Here is a 17,713-nt window from a genome sequence, read left to right as displayed (position 1 = left end):
CTTGTCGTTGAAATATATGGTTCCCTCCGGTACATAATCTCGAGTCTGTTTTTCCCTTGTAATGGACACTTTAGTGCGTTTTAACATCGGCCCTAGGGGACGTTAATCCCACCAATGATCATGTTAATGACATGCTGAGGTTCCTCCTGATCTCTATTCCTGAAGTAATTTTTGGCTCGATCACTTAGAAATTCTCAAAGGCGTCCGTTATTGAATAATAGAGCTACTTCTTCTCTTAGTTGTTGGCAGTCTTCAGTTCTGTGGGCGTGAGTGCCATGATATTTACACATTAGGTTGGGGTCCTTTTGGGTAGGATCGGATTGCAATGGTTGAGGAAACTTAATATCTTTGATGTGTCTGATGGCTGATATGATACCGGCAGCATCGACGTTGAAGTTTTACTCCGATAACCTTGGTGCTTCCTTAGACCCGATGGGTCTATCAAAACTGTTTTTGCTCATGAGTCCCCGGTTATTATGACCTTGATTGCTTCTTCTCTCAGTCCTCGTAGGGTTGCATCCAGACCCATTACTCCTTTGATCTCCAGTGTATGGTTGATACCGATCTCTGTTCGATCTTGGTTCATGATCGACGACTCTTTTGGATCTTTCACTGGTCCTGATGGGATAAACGGATACGGAAGGGGCCCTGAGCTGATTGTCTTCGACCCTGATTTTTTATTGGTACCTGTTATGGACGTCGGCCCAAGTTACTGTCGGATATTCTATCAAGTTTTGCTTCAACTACTATGAAGCCAATGAGCTTTGGGGATTGAGCCCTTGGGTGAATGCTTGAACAGCCCAATCGTCTGTGACTGACGGAAGATTCATCTGTTCCATTTGAAACCTCGATACGAATTCCCTGAGCATCCTGTTATCTCTTTGATTTACCTTGAAAAGGTCTAACTTCCTGGTTTCGACCTTGATGGCCCCGGCATGCGCCTTTACAAAGGCATCTGTAAGCATAGCAGATGAGTCAATAGAATCAGGGGGTAAGTTGTGATACCATATCATAGCTTCTTTGGACAAGGTCTCTCCGAACTTTTTCAGCAAAACGGATTTGATTTCATCATCTTCCAAGTCGTTCCCCTTGATGGCGCACGTGTAGGAGGTCACATGTTTGTTTGGATAAGTTGTCCCATTATACTTCGGAATTTCAGGCATACAGAACTTCTTTGGGATCGGCTTTGGAGCTACGCTCGGAGGGAAAGGCTTTTGGAAAAATTTCAACCCTAGAGTATCGATGGTGCTCCTGGGATTGATCAACCCTAGAGTTATAGGTCTCCACATTCTTGTCGTTAGGTTCGATTTTGTTTTCTCCTATTTCCACCCGTTTTGTCAATTCCTCAAACATTTTTTTATTATCTCGGGATTGGTCCTAGGTTCACTCAACCTTTCTGTGACAGGTTCATTTCTTCGAGCGTTTTCCCGAAGCGGTTCGGGCTCAACTCTACTGGGAGCATGGCTCTGGTTCTGCAACTGGCTATTACTTCCTGTTGAGCTTGTAACATTTCGAAGATCACACGCAAGTTGATCCCATCACCTTACCATTGTGTGTACTCTGGGCTATTGACCGGGCTCCCTAGCGGACGCTGTTTTCGGGGTCAGTATGCAAGTTTGCTTCAATAGCCACGTATGAGTTAGCATCGATTAAATCCGCAACTCGGACTCCGTTGGGGTCAATAGTGGGTGCCTCGTTGCTAGGCACCATGTTGTAGTTTTCACCGTGGTGGCCGGACTCAGCATCAATGTTCAAATGGGCAGATTGGGAGTTTGACATTCTTAATTTTGACTTGAAATCAAAAGTTCAAAGAACACATGTAAAATAGAGTGTTTTATAGAAATTTGTATCAAATTGGCACTATTATCCTTAGTTCCAAGATGGGTGCTAAACTATTTACCCTAAAAACGGATAAGAATTAAATTTATATGTCGTTTTAAGGATATGCAGATTAATTCGATACAAATGATAAATTGCATTATATTAAATAGATAAAGGACTTAATAAATTGCCAAGCCAATTAAGGGGAGCTATCCCGGACTCGGTAACAATTTTAATAGAATGCTTGCCTTCGATTCTGGGCTCTCGATAATGAAGAACTGATGGACAAAAATAAGAACTTTGAATAATAGAAAAAATAAGAGTATATTGCCTTGATATACGTGTTACAACGTATCTAATGAATAATCAGACCCCTTCTTTATATAGTAGGGGAGTTTCAACCTAAGTACAATTCTATAAAAGGTAAAAATCTTCTGTTTTGCTAATCACTGATACTCTATTGATACGTGCCGAGATCCATGTTGTGGCATCCGGCTGGGCACGAATATCACGGCCCTTCGTTAGTCATGCTCGATTATCTGGTAATGTTCTTCGAAATTTTGGGATTCGAATCGGACCTGAGGGACGTGGCCCCGATTCCTTCGAAGGCAGGTGTTTTGACTGGGCCCCGACTCGAGGGACTCCTTGCTCCAGTTTCGTTCTTTACGGTCACGTCTCTGCTCCATTTACTTCATCGAGAAACGAGATGTACAATGGTCTCGGTCTCACCTGTATACAGATGTATTAATTTCTTAACTAGCGCTAAACAATATTCATTGTATGCTTACTTTTGTTAATGGAGAAAATGGAAAAGTATAAGAATCAATACTTTATTTTCAGTTTAGCCATAAAACAAAAGGAGACAAAGTAAGGAAAATTCAAATTTCCATCTTCTATTTAAAAAACGAAAAAGAAAAAGTCGTAAAAGTAGCACGGTCTAACTAGTTTTCGGACTGGTCATTCAAAAATAGTCAGCGTTTATCGAGTCAATGAAAAATAGCCACTATTTTGTTGCAACAGAGACCGGTCCAGCATAATATACTGAAGTTCGGTGCACCTGTATATGAACTTCCAGCATATTATGTTGGAACTCCAATACACGGAAAGTTCCAGCATAATATACAGGAGATTCGAGCACTTGTGTATGAACTTCCAGCATATTATACTGGACTGGTATACTTGATGGAACTCTAGTATATTATGCTGGAGTTCTAGTGTACTTATGCTGGAACTCCATCATATTATGCTAGAGTTCCAGCATACTTATCCTGGAACTCCAGTATAATATGCGGGAGTTCAAGTATACTTATGCTGGAATTCCAACATAATATACTGACGTATTTTTCGGATTTTAAACAATATTTTCGCTCAAATTTATCTTTATATAAAAAGTGATTAAATTTCGATTACTTTTGAAACTGAACTATTTTTGAACGACCACTTATAAATCTGACTATTTTTGAATTTATGGCGAAAAAGTCTTTTCGATTTTATTACGAGGAAGCCCACATTTTAGAATTACGTTGGTATCAACTTGACTAATCGGCGGATGCCACGTGGAATAATCTTAGTGCCTCAACCCTAAGATATCATGTGACCGTCATTTTCTCTTACTCATCTTCTCTTACTATAAATATCCATGTAAAACCCCCAAATTTCTGCACCACTTTATCTTCTTCTATTTCATTATAAGCAAAAAAAAAACCTTCTAGAAATAAACAACAACAAAAATGAACCAAAATGAGTTCACTACCGAGTTACTCCCGGGTTTACCCGAGGAAATTGCCCTTGAGTGCTTGACCCGATTACACTATTCAACTCACCGAGTTGCTTCTCGTGTTTGTAGAAGATGGTGTAGGCTTCTTCAAAGCAAAGAATTTTATTACCATCGTAAACAAACTGGTTTTACTCATAAAGCTGCTTGTTTAGTACAAGCACTTCCTGTTCAATCCGAGTCTAAACCTGTAGGACAACCGAGGTACGCTATCTCGGTGTTCGACTCGGTAACTGGGAGTTGGGATCGGATTGACCCGATTCCGAAATATCCTGATGGGTTACCGATGTTCTGTCAAATTGCGACAACGGAAGGTAAGCTTATTGTCATGGGCGGATGGAACCCGGCGAGCTGGGATCCGATCAAGGATGTTTTTGTGTACGATTTCATGACTCGGAGGTGGACTCAGTGCAAGGATATGCCGGAGAGTCGGTCGTTTTTCGCGATGGGAGCTGCCGGAGGACGGGTTTTCATCGCCGGCGGTCACGACGAGAGCAAGAACGCGCTGAGCTCCGCGTGGGTTTTTGATATCGGCAGCAACGAGTGGACTGAGTTGCCTCGGATGAGTGAGGAGCGTGACGAGTGCGAAGGTGTGATAATCGGGTCGGATTTCTGGGTCGTAAGCGGGTATGATACCGAAAGTCAAGGGCGGTTCAAGAGTAGCGCTGAGTTATATGAACTCAGTACAGGTGAGTGGAGGCGAGTTGAGAACGCTTGGGGGTCGAGTCAATGCCCTAGAGCATGTGTAGGGGCGGGCAAAAATGGGAATTTGACTTGCTGGGCTGAATCCGACCCGAATGTTAAAGTCGGAGCTTGTGGTGTTGACCTTGGAGATCGGACCTTGGTAACCGGGTCGGCCTATCAAGGAGCCCCGCATGGATTCTTCTTTGTGGAAAACAGCAAGAAAGAAGGGCAAAATAGTAAATTGGTGAAAATTGATGTTCCAGAGGAGTTTTCAGGATTTGTGCAATCTGGATGCTGTGTGGAGATTTGAAATTTTGTATAATGTTATTTGTAAGTATGTAACTACGTAATTTTCCCTTTTCTTTTTCGTAATTTTTCCACTTGAGATGAAGCAAAAGTATATATAGTAGCTCTGCTGCTTTTAAGCATAGTAGTCTTTTTATGTAAAACTATGTTTGGAGTATAGTATAGTAAAAAATATTGGAGCAAAAGTAGTAGCTGTACAATTTTCTTTTGTATGTAACTCTTTGTACTCCTTTTTCCACTTAAGAAAGGTCAATTGATTATCTTATTGAAAGTTCAAACTTCTGATGTTGCACTTTTGATTAAGAAAAGGGATTTGATGCATAAAGTATTTTGCGTTTACTTAAGAATCACACCCTAACGAAGAATCACACCCTAACGAAATGTGACGTAAGCAGTTTTTTACGATGCAAGTATCAATAACTGATTTCACGACTCAAAAATGTCTTCTTATTGCTAGCCGATTATTTACGTTAGTAGATATGCGCGTGCATGTTCGGCCTCAATGTGGATGCCGGACACCGGATGGTAAACCAAAAAAAATTAATAATTTATTTGTAAACTTATTGGTTTTCTGTTTAACTAGTATTAGTACCCGCACATTCTCGCGAACACTAATCATATCAAATATTTAAGTTATTTGGATTGTATGTAAATAATCTTAAAATTTACACTTTCTCAGTAAATATAGATAATCATTGGATATTAACTACATGATAAAAATTAACCATTTCTTCTATTTTTCTTTTTTGATACCATTTTTGTCGGTATCGTTGGATCCTAAAAATAGTTAGGAAGCAACATAATAACTCATATTTATGGCAAAACAATTAAATGTCGAGACAATGAATGACTCTTTGGATAAGACTTAACTCTTTTACTACATCTTGAACTCTTATTTGGTGTGTTGATATTTCTTAAAAAAAATATTTCTTTCTTAAAATTTTAGTTTCTAAAACATTATTTTTTAATAATAATTATTTTATAATAATGTAATTGAAAATATTATTCTTAATTCAAAACTCATTTTAGTTGGCTATCTAAAAATATAAAAAATTCTTTAGCTAGTGAATTTTTTTACTCCATTTTGATATTTGACATTAACCATGTTAAATATCTGAGTTATTTGAATTATATGTAAATAACCTTAACATTTAAACCTTCTAAATAATTATAGATAATCGTTAGATATTAAATAAGAAACACTACATGAAAAAAGACTAATATTTTCTCAATTCTCGTAGTGATAATTTTATTTTTGCACTATTCTCATAGGTGTCATTGGAACCTAAAAATAGCCACAAAGTGAAATAATAACTCATATTTATGGCAAAGCACAAAGGTTGACACGATATAAACGATTCTTTGATTACGACGTGACTTTTATACTACGACTTGAACTCTATCTGGTATGATTTTATCTTTCAAAAAATATTTCTATTTTGAAAATTCAATTTCTAAAACTTTATATATATTATAATAATGATTATCTTTATAATGATGCAAGTGAAGATATTATCCTTAATTTAAAATTCACTTTAATCAGCTATCTAAAAATTTAAATGATTCTTTGGCCGGATTTATTTCAATATGACTCCACTTTAAGTTTATCGATATCTCTATCTCCAGAATTTGAATTTTTAATACCCTATATATACAAAAATTTTGTTCTTTGAATCATTAAATGTTAAATTAGTTGATTATTATTATAAAATATTGCATATATTGTCTTAAAATTGTCAAGTAGTTTATTTTTCGACACCATACTTGGCTTAACTTTAATGCAAACTACTCAAATTGCATTCCAATTCAAATTCGAATATCATATCAGTTTGTTAGTAATAGTGATTTTTTAAAAACAACCCATAATGTAAATTAAAAAATATATTCGAAGATATCCTTATCTTATAATCTATGTATTTGAGTTGGAAAAAATATATTTGAAATCGATGAGATTAACTTTCAAATTTTTTATACTCAACAAAGATGAAACATAAGAAGAAATTTGTTGTCATCTTTTATTTCTCGTTTTTTGATCTTTCTAACATTTTTTTCAATATTTATTTTCTTTTATCTTATTTTTTATGTCATTATTTCTTTTGTTACAAAAAATTAATTTATTTAGCTATAAAAGGATGAGTTTTAATAAAAATTGTCTACATATGAACTTTAATTATATTTTTAGTCTTTGGTTGAAATTATTTCATATTTTTCTTTTGGCTTTATCTAATCAGCCTAAATAGGTGCTCTCCCGACCATTTAAATTAAAAAATTGAACGATGTGTAATTTATATATAATCCAAATATAATATGTGTATAATCATGTGTTGTCGGTATATCATCTATTTATATTAGCTATAAAAAGTAAACAATAAATATGGCCAGATATTATGTAAATATTCCATAAGATTTCGGTTTTTTGAGTTTATCCATGATATAACTTCTATTATAATAATTTTAAAACTCTACTGTTGTTCAAAAATATCTTATATTTTTATTATCTTTGAATTAAAAAAAGTAAAAAAAAATCGAAATAATTTGTTTATATTTAAAAAACAATTCACGTCATACCGATTTTTTCTTTATATATACTCTTTGTTACACTTAAAAGTCGCTATAGAAATTATCAATTAGAAACAAATTTATCTCTTGTTGTGTTTGAAAAAAAAAAACTTTCACACAATCTAATGATTCAAAACTAATATTTTTCAACGAAAAAAATATTATACCCTTGCAATATTGGCTTGACTACAGCTAAATGAAGGGGTTTCAGCTTATACCATTCAATTCCTTGAATGTGCTAATTGAAATTAATGATAGCAATTGTATAGCCAAAGTTTTGTTATTTGTTTGATGTTCATTTATGCAAATTGACTTTTCAAACAAATATTCTTCAAGAAGAAAAAAGAAACAATTTTTTTTTAATATTCACTGATTTTGTGATGTTTCTTTCTCCAGTATGTATGTTTACTTTATTATATATGTAAGTAAACTAATATTTGATTTTGTAAACTCTTTTTTGTTATTTAGATAAACATAGATGTGTGTCACACCTCCTTTTTGCGCGCCTGCCCCGAAGGATAAATGCGTGAGGGGAGTTTTTCCATTTTAAGTGACATTATTCGAAAATGGAATTATTTATTTAATTCAGAGTCGCCACTTGGGAATGGTTTGGCTTTTGGTGTCCCAAGTCACCGGTTTATCTTGAATCCCAATTCGAGGAAAATATTCGACTTTCCAAATGAAGTCTGCGAACCAGAAATTCTAAGTAAGGAATTCTGTTGACCCGAGGGAAGGTGTTAGACACCCACGGATCCCGTGGTTCTAGCACGGTCGCTTAAATTGTTATAATGGCTAAATATCTGATTTTAATACATGTTATAACCTGTGTGCTTTTATTAAGTTTAAAACCGCTTTATTATTATTTTTATAGAATTCCAACGTCGTGGAAATGGATCTTCGAACCACGTCGCAATCAATGCATCCATGGTTGTTGATACATTCCGACACCGTTGAGATTTGGATTTGGGTCACATAAATGCGCACCCGAATTTAAGAATGTAAATTAATTAAAATCGCGCCGAAAGAGTCTAACGCGTTATTATCTTTGAGGAAGGCAGTGAAATTCGCTAAACGACCCATCCCAAATTCTAAGTATTTATTATGACCAATTATTGAGGGCCCCGCAATTTGCATTTTTATTTGGCGAGGCTCATCTCATTATCAAAAGGATTGACCTATAGTGACTATGTTTTCTATTTAGTTCGTCTCTATAATGAAAGAAAAAGAATTCTAACTTATTTACATGCTCACGAGTTATTATAGTTGAGTTTCGAAAGTGAGACGTTAAATCTGAAAACGATACAATAAGAGCAGTCGGTTAACAATTATGGGCCCAGGTCCGATGTATAAGGAGTAAAACTGGACCTGTGCCATCCTTATTCAGATGTTGGGCTTAGCTAAATGATTCTACACATGTTCAAACTTTAAGAATCCGAAATGAAAGTGATACCTAATGAAACCCGTTTTTTAACGAATTTAGATGAGCAAGTTGTTAACTAAAATAGTTTGAACTATTGAGTAATCAACCTAAGGCCTGATGTGTATTTGGAACATGCTGTTTAATCGAACAAATTGAACTAGCAGAATGTTACAACTACACTATTAGTCCTTTTAAACTAAAAACATACGGGGAAGAAGTTTACAACTTAAACTGCTATAGGATAGTGCCCATGTTATACATAACCAACAACTACCTGATTCTAGTGAAGGCAACTAGCTAACATATATACAACCGAGATTCAGTATATAACCAGAGTTTACATGGGCAGCGCATAGAATGTTCTAAGTACAGACAGTAAAAGAAAGAAAAGACTACATTAAACTACATCTTCAAATCTTTCCCATTTTTGCATTCATGCTTCGAGTAGCTAACAAAATGAACCAGTGTATCAGTTTGTGTACCTGGTATTTGGAAAGCAAGGAAAGAAGATGAAGATCAGTAGAAGCAGCAGTAGTGTAAATGCATAGCAACAACAGGTTCAGCAACACAGCAAAACCAGTAACGACCAGTAGAATAACCCAGTAACAGATTGAAAACCAGCAGTACCAGAATGCAATCGCAGTCAAAGCAGAAGAGAGGCGGATACAAGACACGGTAGTTTACTGATTTTTGAATAACACTCAAGGAAAAGCAGCCTGAAATTATTCAAGTAAAAGTTCAGCTTTTTTTTTCTCTTTTTGCTCTCAAATTCTAATTTCTCAAAATTCAGTCAACTCTCTCAACTTTTTCCTCTATCCCCCCCTAACTGTGTAAAAATGACTCTATTTATAACCAAGACCCTTGTCTTGAACCACTAACCCGAAATATTCCCATAATTGCATGCCTTGCCCCCACTACTTAATATTTTTCTTATTTAATTCCCTTGTTTCCCCATGCCTACATGTTTTGTCCCCCACTATATTAAACAAATACATTATTCCCACTCCATTATGTCTTTTCCCCCACTATATTAAACAAATGCATTATTCTCACTCCATTATGTCTTGTCCCCCACTATATTAAACAAATGCATTATTCCCACTCCATTATGTCTTGTCCCCCACCATGTACTATTGTAATTTTATTAATGCCTAGTGGACGGAGCACTCAGATTAAATAATTGTTCAAATTTTTAATTCCAAAAATACCCCTCCGAACTTACTTAAATTACCATTTTAACCCTGAAAATACTGCAATTTACCATTCTACCCCATCAGCTATAACCAATTCGCCTAATCAATTCTAATCAAAATACAACAGCTATAACCAATTCCTAAACAAATTCAAACTAAATGATGAACAACAAAGAAACAAACTGGAATTATTTTGACTGAACAATATTTTTATTTTATTTTTTTTCTTTTAACAACAAACATACTTTCAGATTCAACAACAATAACAAACAAGTAGATTCAAATCACTAAACTCAAAAATTGATTGAACTTCAAATTAAATCTAACAACATTACAACCAAGATAAAGGATTCAAGTGATTAAACTAACACACTTCTATATTAAAACTAAACAAGAATAAATGCATAAAAACAAACTGAAGAAATAATCAAGAAACGACAAACAACGAACAAGAAAAGAATCAAACATATACTGATTTCAGATTCGAGAATATCAAACAAAATACGGACAGAAATGAAACTTAAACCAACTAACCGAATTGGAACAACGATGAAATCGAATGGAAACAAATCTGCCCGGAAACTTTGAAACCAAAATAACTCGAATCTGCCCGAAAAGTAACTCGACGAGTAGGAACGCAGCAGTGGCGGCGCTGGGCAGTCCGTAGGGGGGTCGTGCGGAGATGGAGTTCGCTGGGAGTTTTAGGTGGACGGGGCTGGTGGTAACGACGGGACTGCGTGTGACGTAGCTGCTGGTTGTGAGGGAACTACTGGTCGTTTGGAGACGACGAACTGCACGCGTCGAAGCTGCACGTAGCAGCAGTTCACGTCCATGGCTGGAGCCTCGCAACTGGAGGAGCTGGGCGTTCATGGCTTGGGTTGTCGTAGGTGGTCGCTTGGAACGGAGCTCGCTGGCTGCTGTAGGGTGGTTGTGTTGTTTGGTCGTTTGGTCGTGGAAGTTGTTGCTGGTTTGGGGGCGATGAAGAAGACGAGGTTGAAGGGGTGGTAACGATGAAGGAGAAGACGAAGTAGTGGTAGCCATGGTCGACGTCCATGGTGGTCGACGAAAAAGACGAGGCAGCGGGGTTGTTTGGAGACGACGGACTGTCGTGGTGATGGAGCTGTGTGTGTGTGTGTGTTGGCGGAGGATGAAGAGGACGACGGGAGAGGGGCAGCCATGGGAGGGGAGCTTTGGGAGTTTTGGAGAAGAAGAGGGAAAGAGAGGGGGCGGGTGGTTTGTTAGGTTTAGGGTTAGGGAAATGAAAAAATGAAAAATGAAGAAAGGGGTTGGGTCTTTGGGGTTATGGACTGGGTCGACCCGGTTTGAAATGGACCGGGTCGTAGGGGAAGGCTGGGTATTTGGTTTAAAATTTGAAGAAAAGGCCCAATCCGATTTCTTCTATTTTTGTTCTTTTCTATTTATTCAATTTCCTAAATAATAAAGCTAAAAATGCTAAGATTCAATTATAAAAACCCAAAATTATCTCAAAATACTAATTAACTCCTAATAATAATTATCGCACATTTAAATAGCAATTAACTATAAAATCACATAATTTGGACGCTAAATGCTAAAAATGCAACGTACATTATTTTTTATGATTTTTTCATTTTGTAAAAAAAAAATTTAATTAAATATTAAATGCAAACGCAATATATTTTTATGTTTTATTAATTTAAACAAATAAACATGCACAGACAAAAATACAAATAATTATCCAAAAATGCCACGAAAATTCAAAAATCGCACACAAAGGAAAATTGTTTTATTTTGGATTTTTGGGAGTAATTCTCATATAGGGCAAAAATCACGTGGTCACAGCTGCCCCTCTTTGTCCGGAAACACGCAGGGTTTTCGTGCAAAGATAAAGTGAGCGGATACGAGCGATTTTTGCCCGTTGGAATACTCCGTGCGACGCATTTTTTTTTTGAAAGATTTGACCGAACTATTGCTTCAGAGGTTTCTTACATATCCTGGGCTAAACAGGAATCAGGTCAATGTAGTTCGGGAAGTTTTGGTAGCTAGGACTACCATGACGCTGCGACTTTACTGTTACTGATGTTGTTGTTGCTGCTGCTACTGCTCACTGACCTCCTTATTACATTAAAAAGAAAAATCAAAGCTAAGCTAGCTATGCCTATCAACTACTAGTTACAAGATTCCTATCTATAATTCTTTCGCAACTTGATCTTGAGTCTTAGCTGATTCTGCTTGTAGACTTCGATCTGAATCTTGATGCTTGCAAGTTGTAGGTGCTTGTTTATTTCTGCAGCATTGAGTGAAGCGGGATTGGCGGAGCTCGTGACTTCAATCAGATTTTGAGCGATCTGCACTTTGTTTGCTCCAGTATTTGGGCTCATCTTCTTTTGTTCTTTCCTTCCTTTCTTTATTCTGGATTGAGACTCACTCCGTAGGTCATCTCGATCCCTGTGCTTCGAGGTCAAACCTGCTCAGACAACAAAACAAACAAACGAACAAAATTTTTTTGCCCCAGTTTCACTAGGAAAATTTCGTGAGTTAATTGCCATAAAAATCTACAAAATTGATGAGGGGATTGGAAACCTCAAGTCTAAAAGGCGCAACTTAGGGATTGGAGCCCTAATGTTTGCAAAAGGCAAAACGCTCAACTCAGGGATTGGAGCCCTAATATTGGCTAAAAAGGGAAAACCGCTCGACTCTGGGATTGGAGCCCTAATGTCGGCTAAAGAAAACTTGCTCAACTCAGGGATTGGAGCCCTAATGTCGGCTAAAAGAAACGTGCTCAACTAAGGGATTGGAGCCCTAATGTCGGCTAAAGGAAACTCGCTCAACTCAGGGATTGGAGCCCTAATGTCGGCTAAAAGAAAATTGCTCAACTTAGGGATTGGAGCCCTAATGTCGGCTAAAAGAGAATTGCTCAACTCAGGGATTGGAGCCCTAATGTCGGCTAAAGGAGAATTGCTCAACTCAGGGATTGGAGCCCTAATGTCGGCTAAAGGAAAATTGCTCAACTCAGGGATTGGAGCCCTAATGTCGGCTAAAGAAAAATTTGCTCAACTCAGGGATTGGAGCCCTAATGTCGGCTAAAGGAAAATTGCTCAACTCAGGGATTGGAGCCCTAATGTCGGCTAAAGAAAACTGCTCAACTCAGGGATTGGAGCCCTAATGTCGGCTAAAAAAATCGCTCAACTCAGGGATTGGAGCCCTAATGTCGGCTAAAGGAAACTTGCTCAACTCAGGGATTGGAGCCCTAATGTCGTCTAAAGGAAAATTGCTCAACTCAGGGATTGGAGCCCTAATGCCAGCTAAAAAATGCTCAACTCAGGGATTGGAGCCCTAATGTTGGCTAAAGACGACTAGGGGATGGAGGCCCTATGTCTAAAAGGCACAGATCAAGGATTGGAGCCCTAATGTTGGCGAAATGTGACTAGGGAATGGAGGCCCTATGTCTAAAAAGGTTCAACTCAGGGATTGGAGTCCTAATGTTGGTAAAAGGCGACTAGGGAATGGAGGCCCTATGTCTAAAAATCTCAACTCAGGGATTGGAGCCCTAATGTTGGTAATAGGCGACTAGGGAATGGGGGCCCTATGTCTAAAAATCTCAACTTAGAGATTGGAGCCCTAATGTTGGCAAAGGCGACTAGGGAATGGAGGCCCTATGTCTAAAATTTCAACTTAGGGATTGGAGCCCTAATATTGGTAAAAGAGACTAGGGAATGGAGGCCCTATGTCTAAAATTTCAACTTAGGGATTGGAGCCCTAATATTGGTAAAAAAAATGCGACTAGGGAATGGAGGCCCTATGTTTAAAAATCTCAACTCAGGGATTGGAGCCCTAATGTTGGTAATAGGCGACTAGGGAATGGGGGGCCTATGTCTAAAAATCTCAACTTAGAGATTGGAGCCCTAATGTTGGCAAAGGCGACTAGGGAATGGAGGCCCTATGTCTAAAATTTTAACTTAGGGATTGGAGCCCTAATGTTGGCGAAAGATAGGTTGATATTGGGGATTCTAAACTAACCCTTTTTTTTGGAATTTTCTTCTTATTTCTCTTTTCGTTTTTATTTTTTTATTATTATTTTTTTTGTTTAGTAAAAATGCAGGAAAGAATTTGGAGGAAACTTCCCTTTTGGGTTGATTCCTTACTGCAAAGTTGTTTCTTGCACTTGCGCATTTCTTTTCCCTTTGATTGCACCTGTTTCTTGCACGGTTGCTTTGCATTGCACCTGTTTCAATTTTCCAAACAAAGAACAATTGTCAGTTTGAAAACGGTGGTTGGTTCGGTGGCCTTGATCATTCTAATTGCTTGGTCCCGGCCTCATTTCTGTTGAGAAACTTCGCCATTGATTGGCTTCAAAGGCGACCCCCTTTCAAACTGATAAGACTCAGATTTCAGGATTTCATGATGACTCGCCCGTGTAAGGCTTTGGTTCTCATTCCGCTTCCCAGACCTTTGCCTTTGACTTTCTTCTCTTTCTTTCTTTTTTTAATGTCTTTGCTTTGGAGGTAATCAAACATCATGATCAGTCGGGATTGGACTGACGCACCACTAAGGCTGGGTATTTTCTTCACCTCTTGCCAGAGGAGCTCTGTGAAACCGGTCCTGCCACCTTTTCTTTCTAACACATTTTGGAATTTAGGGTTAAGCCGAAAGGGAATCAAGGAAAGGTAAACAAAGAGCGGAAAAATGAATTTAAAAGAGAAGCGTCCCTTTCGGGGAAAAAGAAGAACTTATCTGAGGTGCATGCCGGCTTCAAACTGACATGACATGCTTTTTGGACTGGATGCCTGAATCCTCACGAACTTGCATTTCCTCATGAACCAAAACGGATCTATGTTTCCCAACCAGGGAACCTTGCCAGAACTTTCTGTGGTGAAATCATCTTTTTGGCCGACAACGCCCTTTGCGGGTTTTTGCTAGTCGACCTCTCTCATTTCTCTTCTCACCGTCGCCTGATAGTACTTTTTGCGGTTTTCACTAAATGGACTCTCTCATTCTTGGTTTCTCTACTCTCGTCGCCTCATGGTGCCCGAAGGTTTTTACCGACAAGACTCTCTCATTTTATTGCTCTCAATTTTAGAATGCATCGGCTTCCAACCATGATATTTCTTGGTTTCCCCCGCCTTTGGCAATTGATCCGAAGGACTTGTACTTGGTTTTTAGTAAAACGAATTGTGGATGAAATTACAACTTCGGAACCATTTGGTGTGCCCGTGGTTGAACCATTATAACATCTGCCCCAGTTTCAACTTCAGGGAAAATTGGATTTTTATGTTGGTGTGACTGAACCCCAGATAGAGGCTGCCTACGTATCCTTTCGGAATCAAGTCAGACGTAGTTCAGGCAAATCATTTGTTTTTTTTTCTGGAGCATCAGGGAATTTTTGATCCTCAAACCTAACTGCAGTGGCTAATCGCGTGGGACTTAACCTTTCCAACTTTATTTTGCCTTTGTAGGCCTTTCTTTTCTGTCTTCTTTCTTCCAACTTCAAGCATTTGGGGGTACCTTGGTTTCTTCAACTTCGCTGAGGCGATTAGCCATGTGAAACTCAACCCTTTCAACTTCAATTGCCTTTATAGGCGCTTTAATTTGATTTTCTCCTCCCAAGAGTTTTGATTCCTGAGCATCGGCCGCCATGGCCAATCGAGGTCGACTTGATGCACCTGCTGAGGCTGGGTGCCTTTTGCACATTAGCGTGTATCAAACGAAAGCCCTGTAAATCAATCTTGCCATCCTTTCTTTGTCTTGGTTTTGGAACAGTGTTAGACCAAAAGGGATTCAAAGAGAAACAAATAATTGAATGGAGAATGAGTTTAAAATTAGAAGTGTCCTTTTCGGGGAAAGGAGAGAAGGACTTATCTGGAGTACATGCAGACTTCAATGAACATGACATGCCTTTTGGACTGGATGCCTGATCTGTGTAAACCGTCCGACTCTCAAAAATTCATCACAACTTTGCCTTGAATACCGAGGAACCTTGCCAGGACTCTGTTGATGCCGATGGCTGCGAGGATCTTATTTTCGATCATGGGCTCCCTTTGTGGGTTTTCACGAGCTGGCATTTTTCATTTCATTTCTTACCATCTCCTTATAGTGCCCGTGTGGGTTTTCACTAACAAGACTCTCTCATTTTCATTTTTCTTTACTTACCGTCGCCTTACGATGCCCGTGTGGGTTTTCACCAATAAAACTCTCTCATTTTATTTCTCTTATTTTGCTTGCGAGGATCTAAGTAACTACATTCTCTGATCCTTGAACATTCTTACCGATTGATCGGAAGGACTTGAACAGGATTTGGGGTAAAACGAGCTTGGATGGAATTACAACTTTAGAACCTTTCTGGCGAACTGTCGCCGAACCACTATAACTTTTGCCCCAGTTTCACTTTGGGGGGGGGGATCTTGGATTTTATTTTGGTGTGACTGAACCCCAAGGAGAGGTTGCCTACGTATCCTTTCGGAATCAAGTCAGACGTAGTTCAGGCAAATCATTTTGTTTTTGATTTTCTTTTGTTTTTCTGATTTGCTTTGTTTTTCACTTTCTTCTTCCCTTCCGTTTCCTTTTTTTTCATTTTCATTGTCTTTTCTTCCTTTTTTTTTGTATATATATTTTCTTATTTTTCCAATTCTTTCTTCTTCTTTCTTTTCTTCATTTTTCTTTTTCATTTCAATTTCTTTTTTTTCATTTTATTTTTCAATAATACTTTCAGGTTTCAAAGAGGGTAATCAAAGAAGAGTAACCAGCTCAAATGGGTTTGCAAAGGGTTGATAGTGTTTGGGTAGCGAGAATAAAAGCCTTCGTCATCTCAACCGGAAAATATTAGAACTATATGTAGGATCCAACATAGTACCTTTTGACTGCATTTGCATTGACAGTTATTTCAAGGGCATTTCCTTCGATGTGTCCCAAGTACAACGCACTCTTTTGGCAGTACTCTTGTTGCAATGTATGTACCTTTCCAATCTGGACCCAATTTTTTTCCAGCTTTTTCAACTCTTTGTTTTATTTTCTTAAACGTATCTTCGTTGCGATCTAATCCTTGATTCATTATTTCGAGGTCTGACAGCTTTCAGGATCCGGGCATGAAGTCCGCAAGCATAATGTGTTATTGAAATCTGCATTTAAGAGAATTGAAAAGAGAATAAGAAAGAAAAATGACAAGATTAAGAGAAGAAACATTCCTAGACAGTGAAATATTAATTTCATTTTTTTTCTTGATTTTGATTGAATTTTTTTGAATTTTTTGAAGATAGAAAGGTTTATACAAGAAAGTAAGACAATAAAGTAAAACATCTGGATCACACCCTGAGATAATCTGGATGCAGAAAGGATAGCAAGACTGGCTACCGAGACTTCCGTATGATGGGGAACTTTCATGTTTGACAACCATTTTATGGCTTTTCTTCTATCTCGACAATGGTTGTAATGGCCTTCAGTGCCGGATCAAATTCCTCATCTTCACAAATCATTCCGACTATTGGCCTGTTGTTGTGGGCGGGCAACAAATTGTTCATCACATCAGGAGCATCTTCATCCCGAAAAACGATTTCAGCTTCAATCGAATCTTCAACTGCCCTTTTGAGGGTCCAACAGTCCTTTGTACTGCGCCTCACTGCTCCAGAGTGGTATTCACATATAGTGTCAGCTCCGTGCGGTGGGGACTCGGGGTTCAGCCGAATTTGGTCCACTAGCTGCAATAGATCTAGCCTAATCAGCTTTTGGAACAAGCTTGAATACGATTCACCAATAGGGGTGAACTGATTTTTTCTGAAAGGTTCTCTTGGGCGAGGATTGTACCGGGGAACATCTGATTGAGGATTATATGGAGCTTGGTAAGGATGGACATTTCTGGGAAGTGGAGCTCAGTTTTGTGGATAATATTATGGCCGCGTGTAAGATTGCACATTCATCAACACATACCAACAAAACCAATCACCTGAACAGAACCTGGCTAATTTACTCACACACACAACCTTG

General features: G+C 38.1%; 1 protein-coding gene across 1 annotated transcript; it reads left to right on the top strand.

The window, feature by feature from the left end:
• Window positions 1-3,475: 3,475 nt before the first annotated feature.
• On the top strand, window positions 3,476-4,863 carry LOC107775293 (F-box/kelch-repeat protein At1g15670-like). Its single transcript, XM_016595011.2, has one exon. It carries the CDS (start codon window positions 3,552-3,554, stop codon window positions 4,587-4,589), a length of 1,038 nt encoding a protein of 345 aa, XP_016450497.1. The 5' UTR covers window positions 3,476-3,551; the 3' UTR covers window positions 4,590-4,863.
• The last annotated feature ends 12,850 nt before the right edge of the window (window positions 4,864-17,713 follow it).

This window comes from Nicotiana tabacum, chromosome 5, assembly GCF_000715075.1.
Source record: "Nicotiana tabacum cultivar K326 chromosome 5, ASM71507v2, whole genome shotgun sequence".
Lineage (NCBI taxonomy): Eukaryota > Viridiplantae > Streptophyta > Magnoliopsida > Solanales > Solanaceae > Nicotiana > Nicotiana tabacum.
The sequence above is the reverse complement of the archived record's forward strand: the minus strand, read 5'-3'. Positions and strand labels throughout refer to the sequence as shown.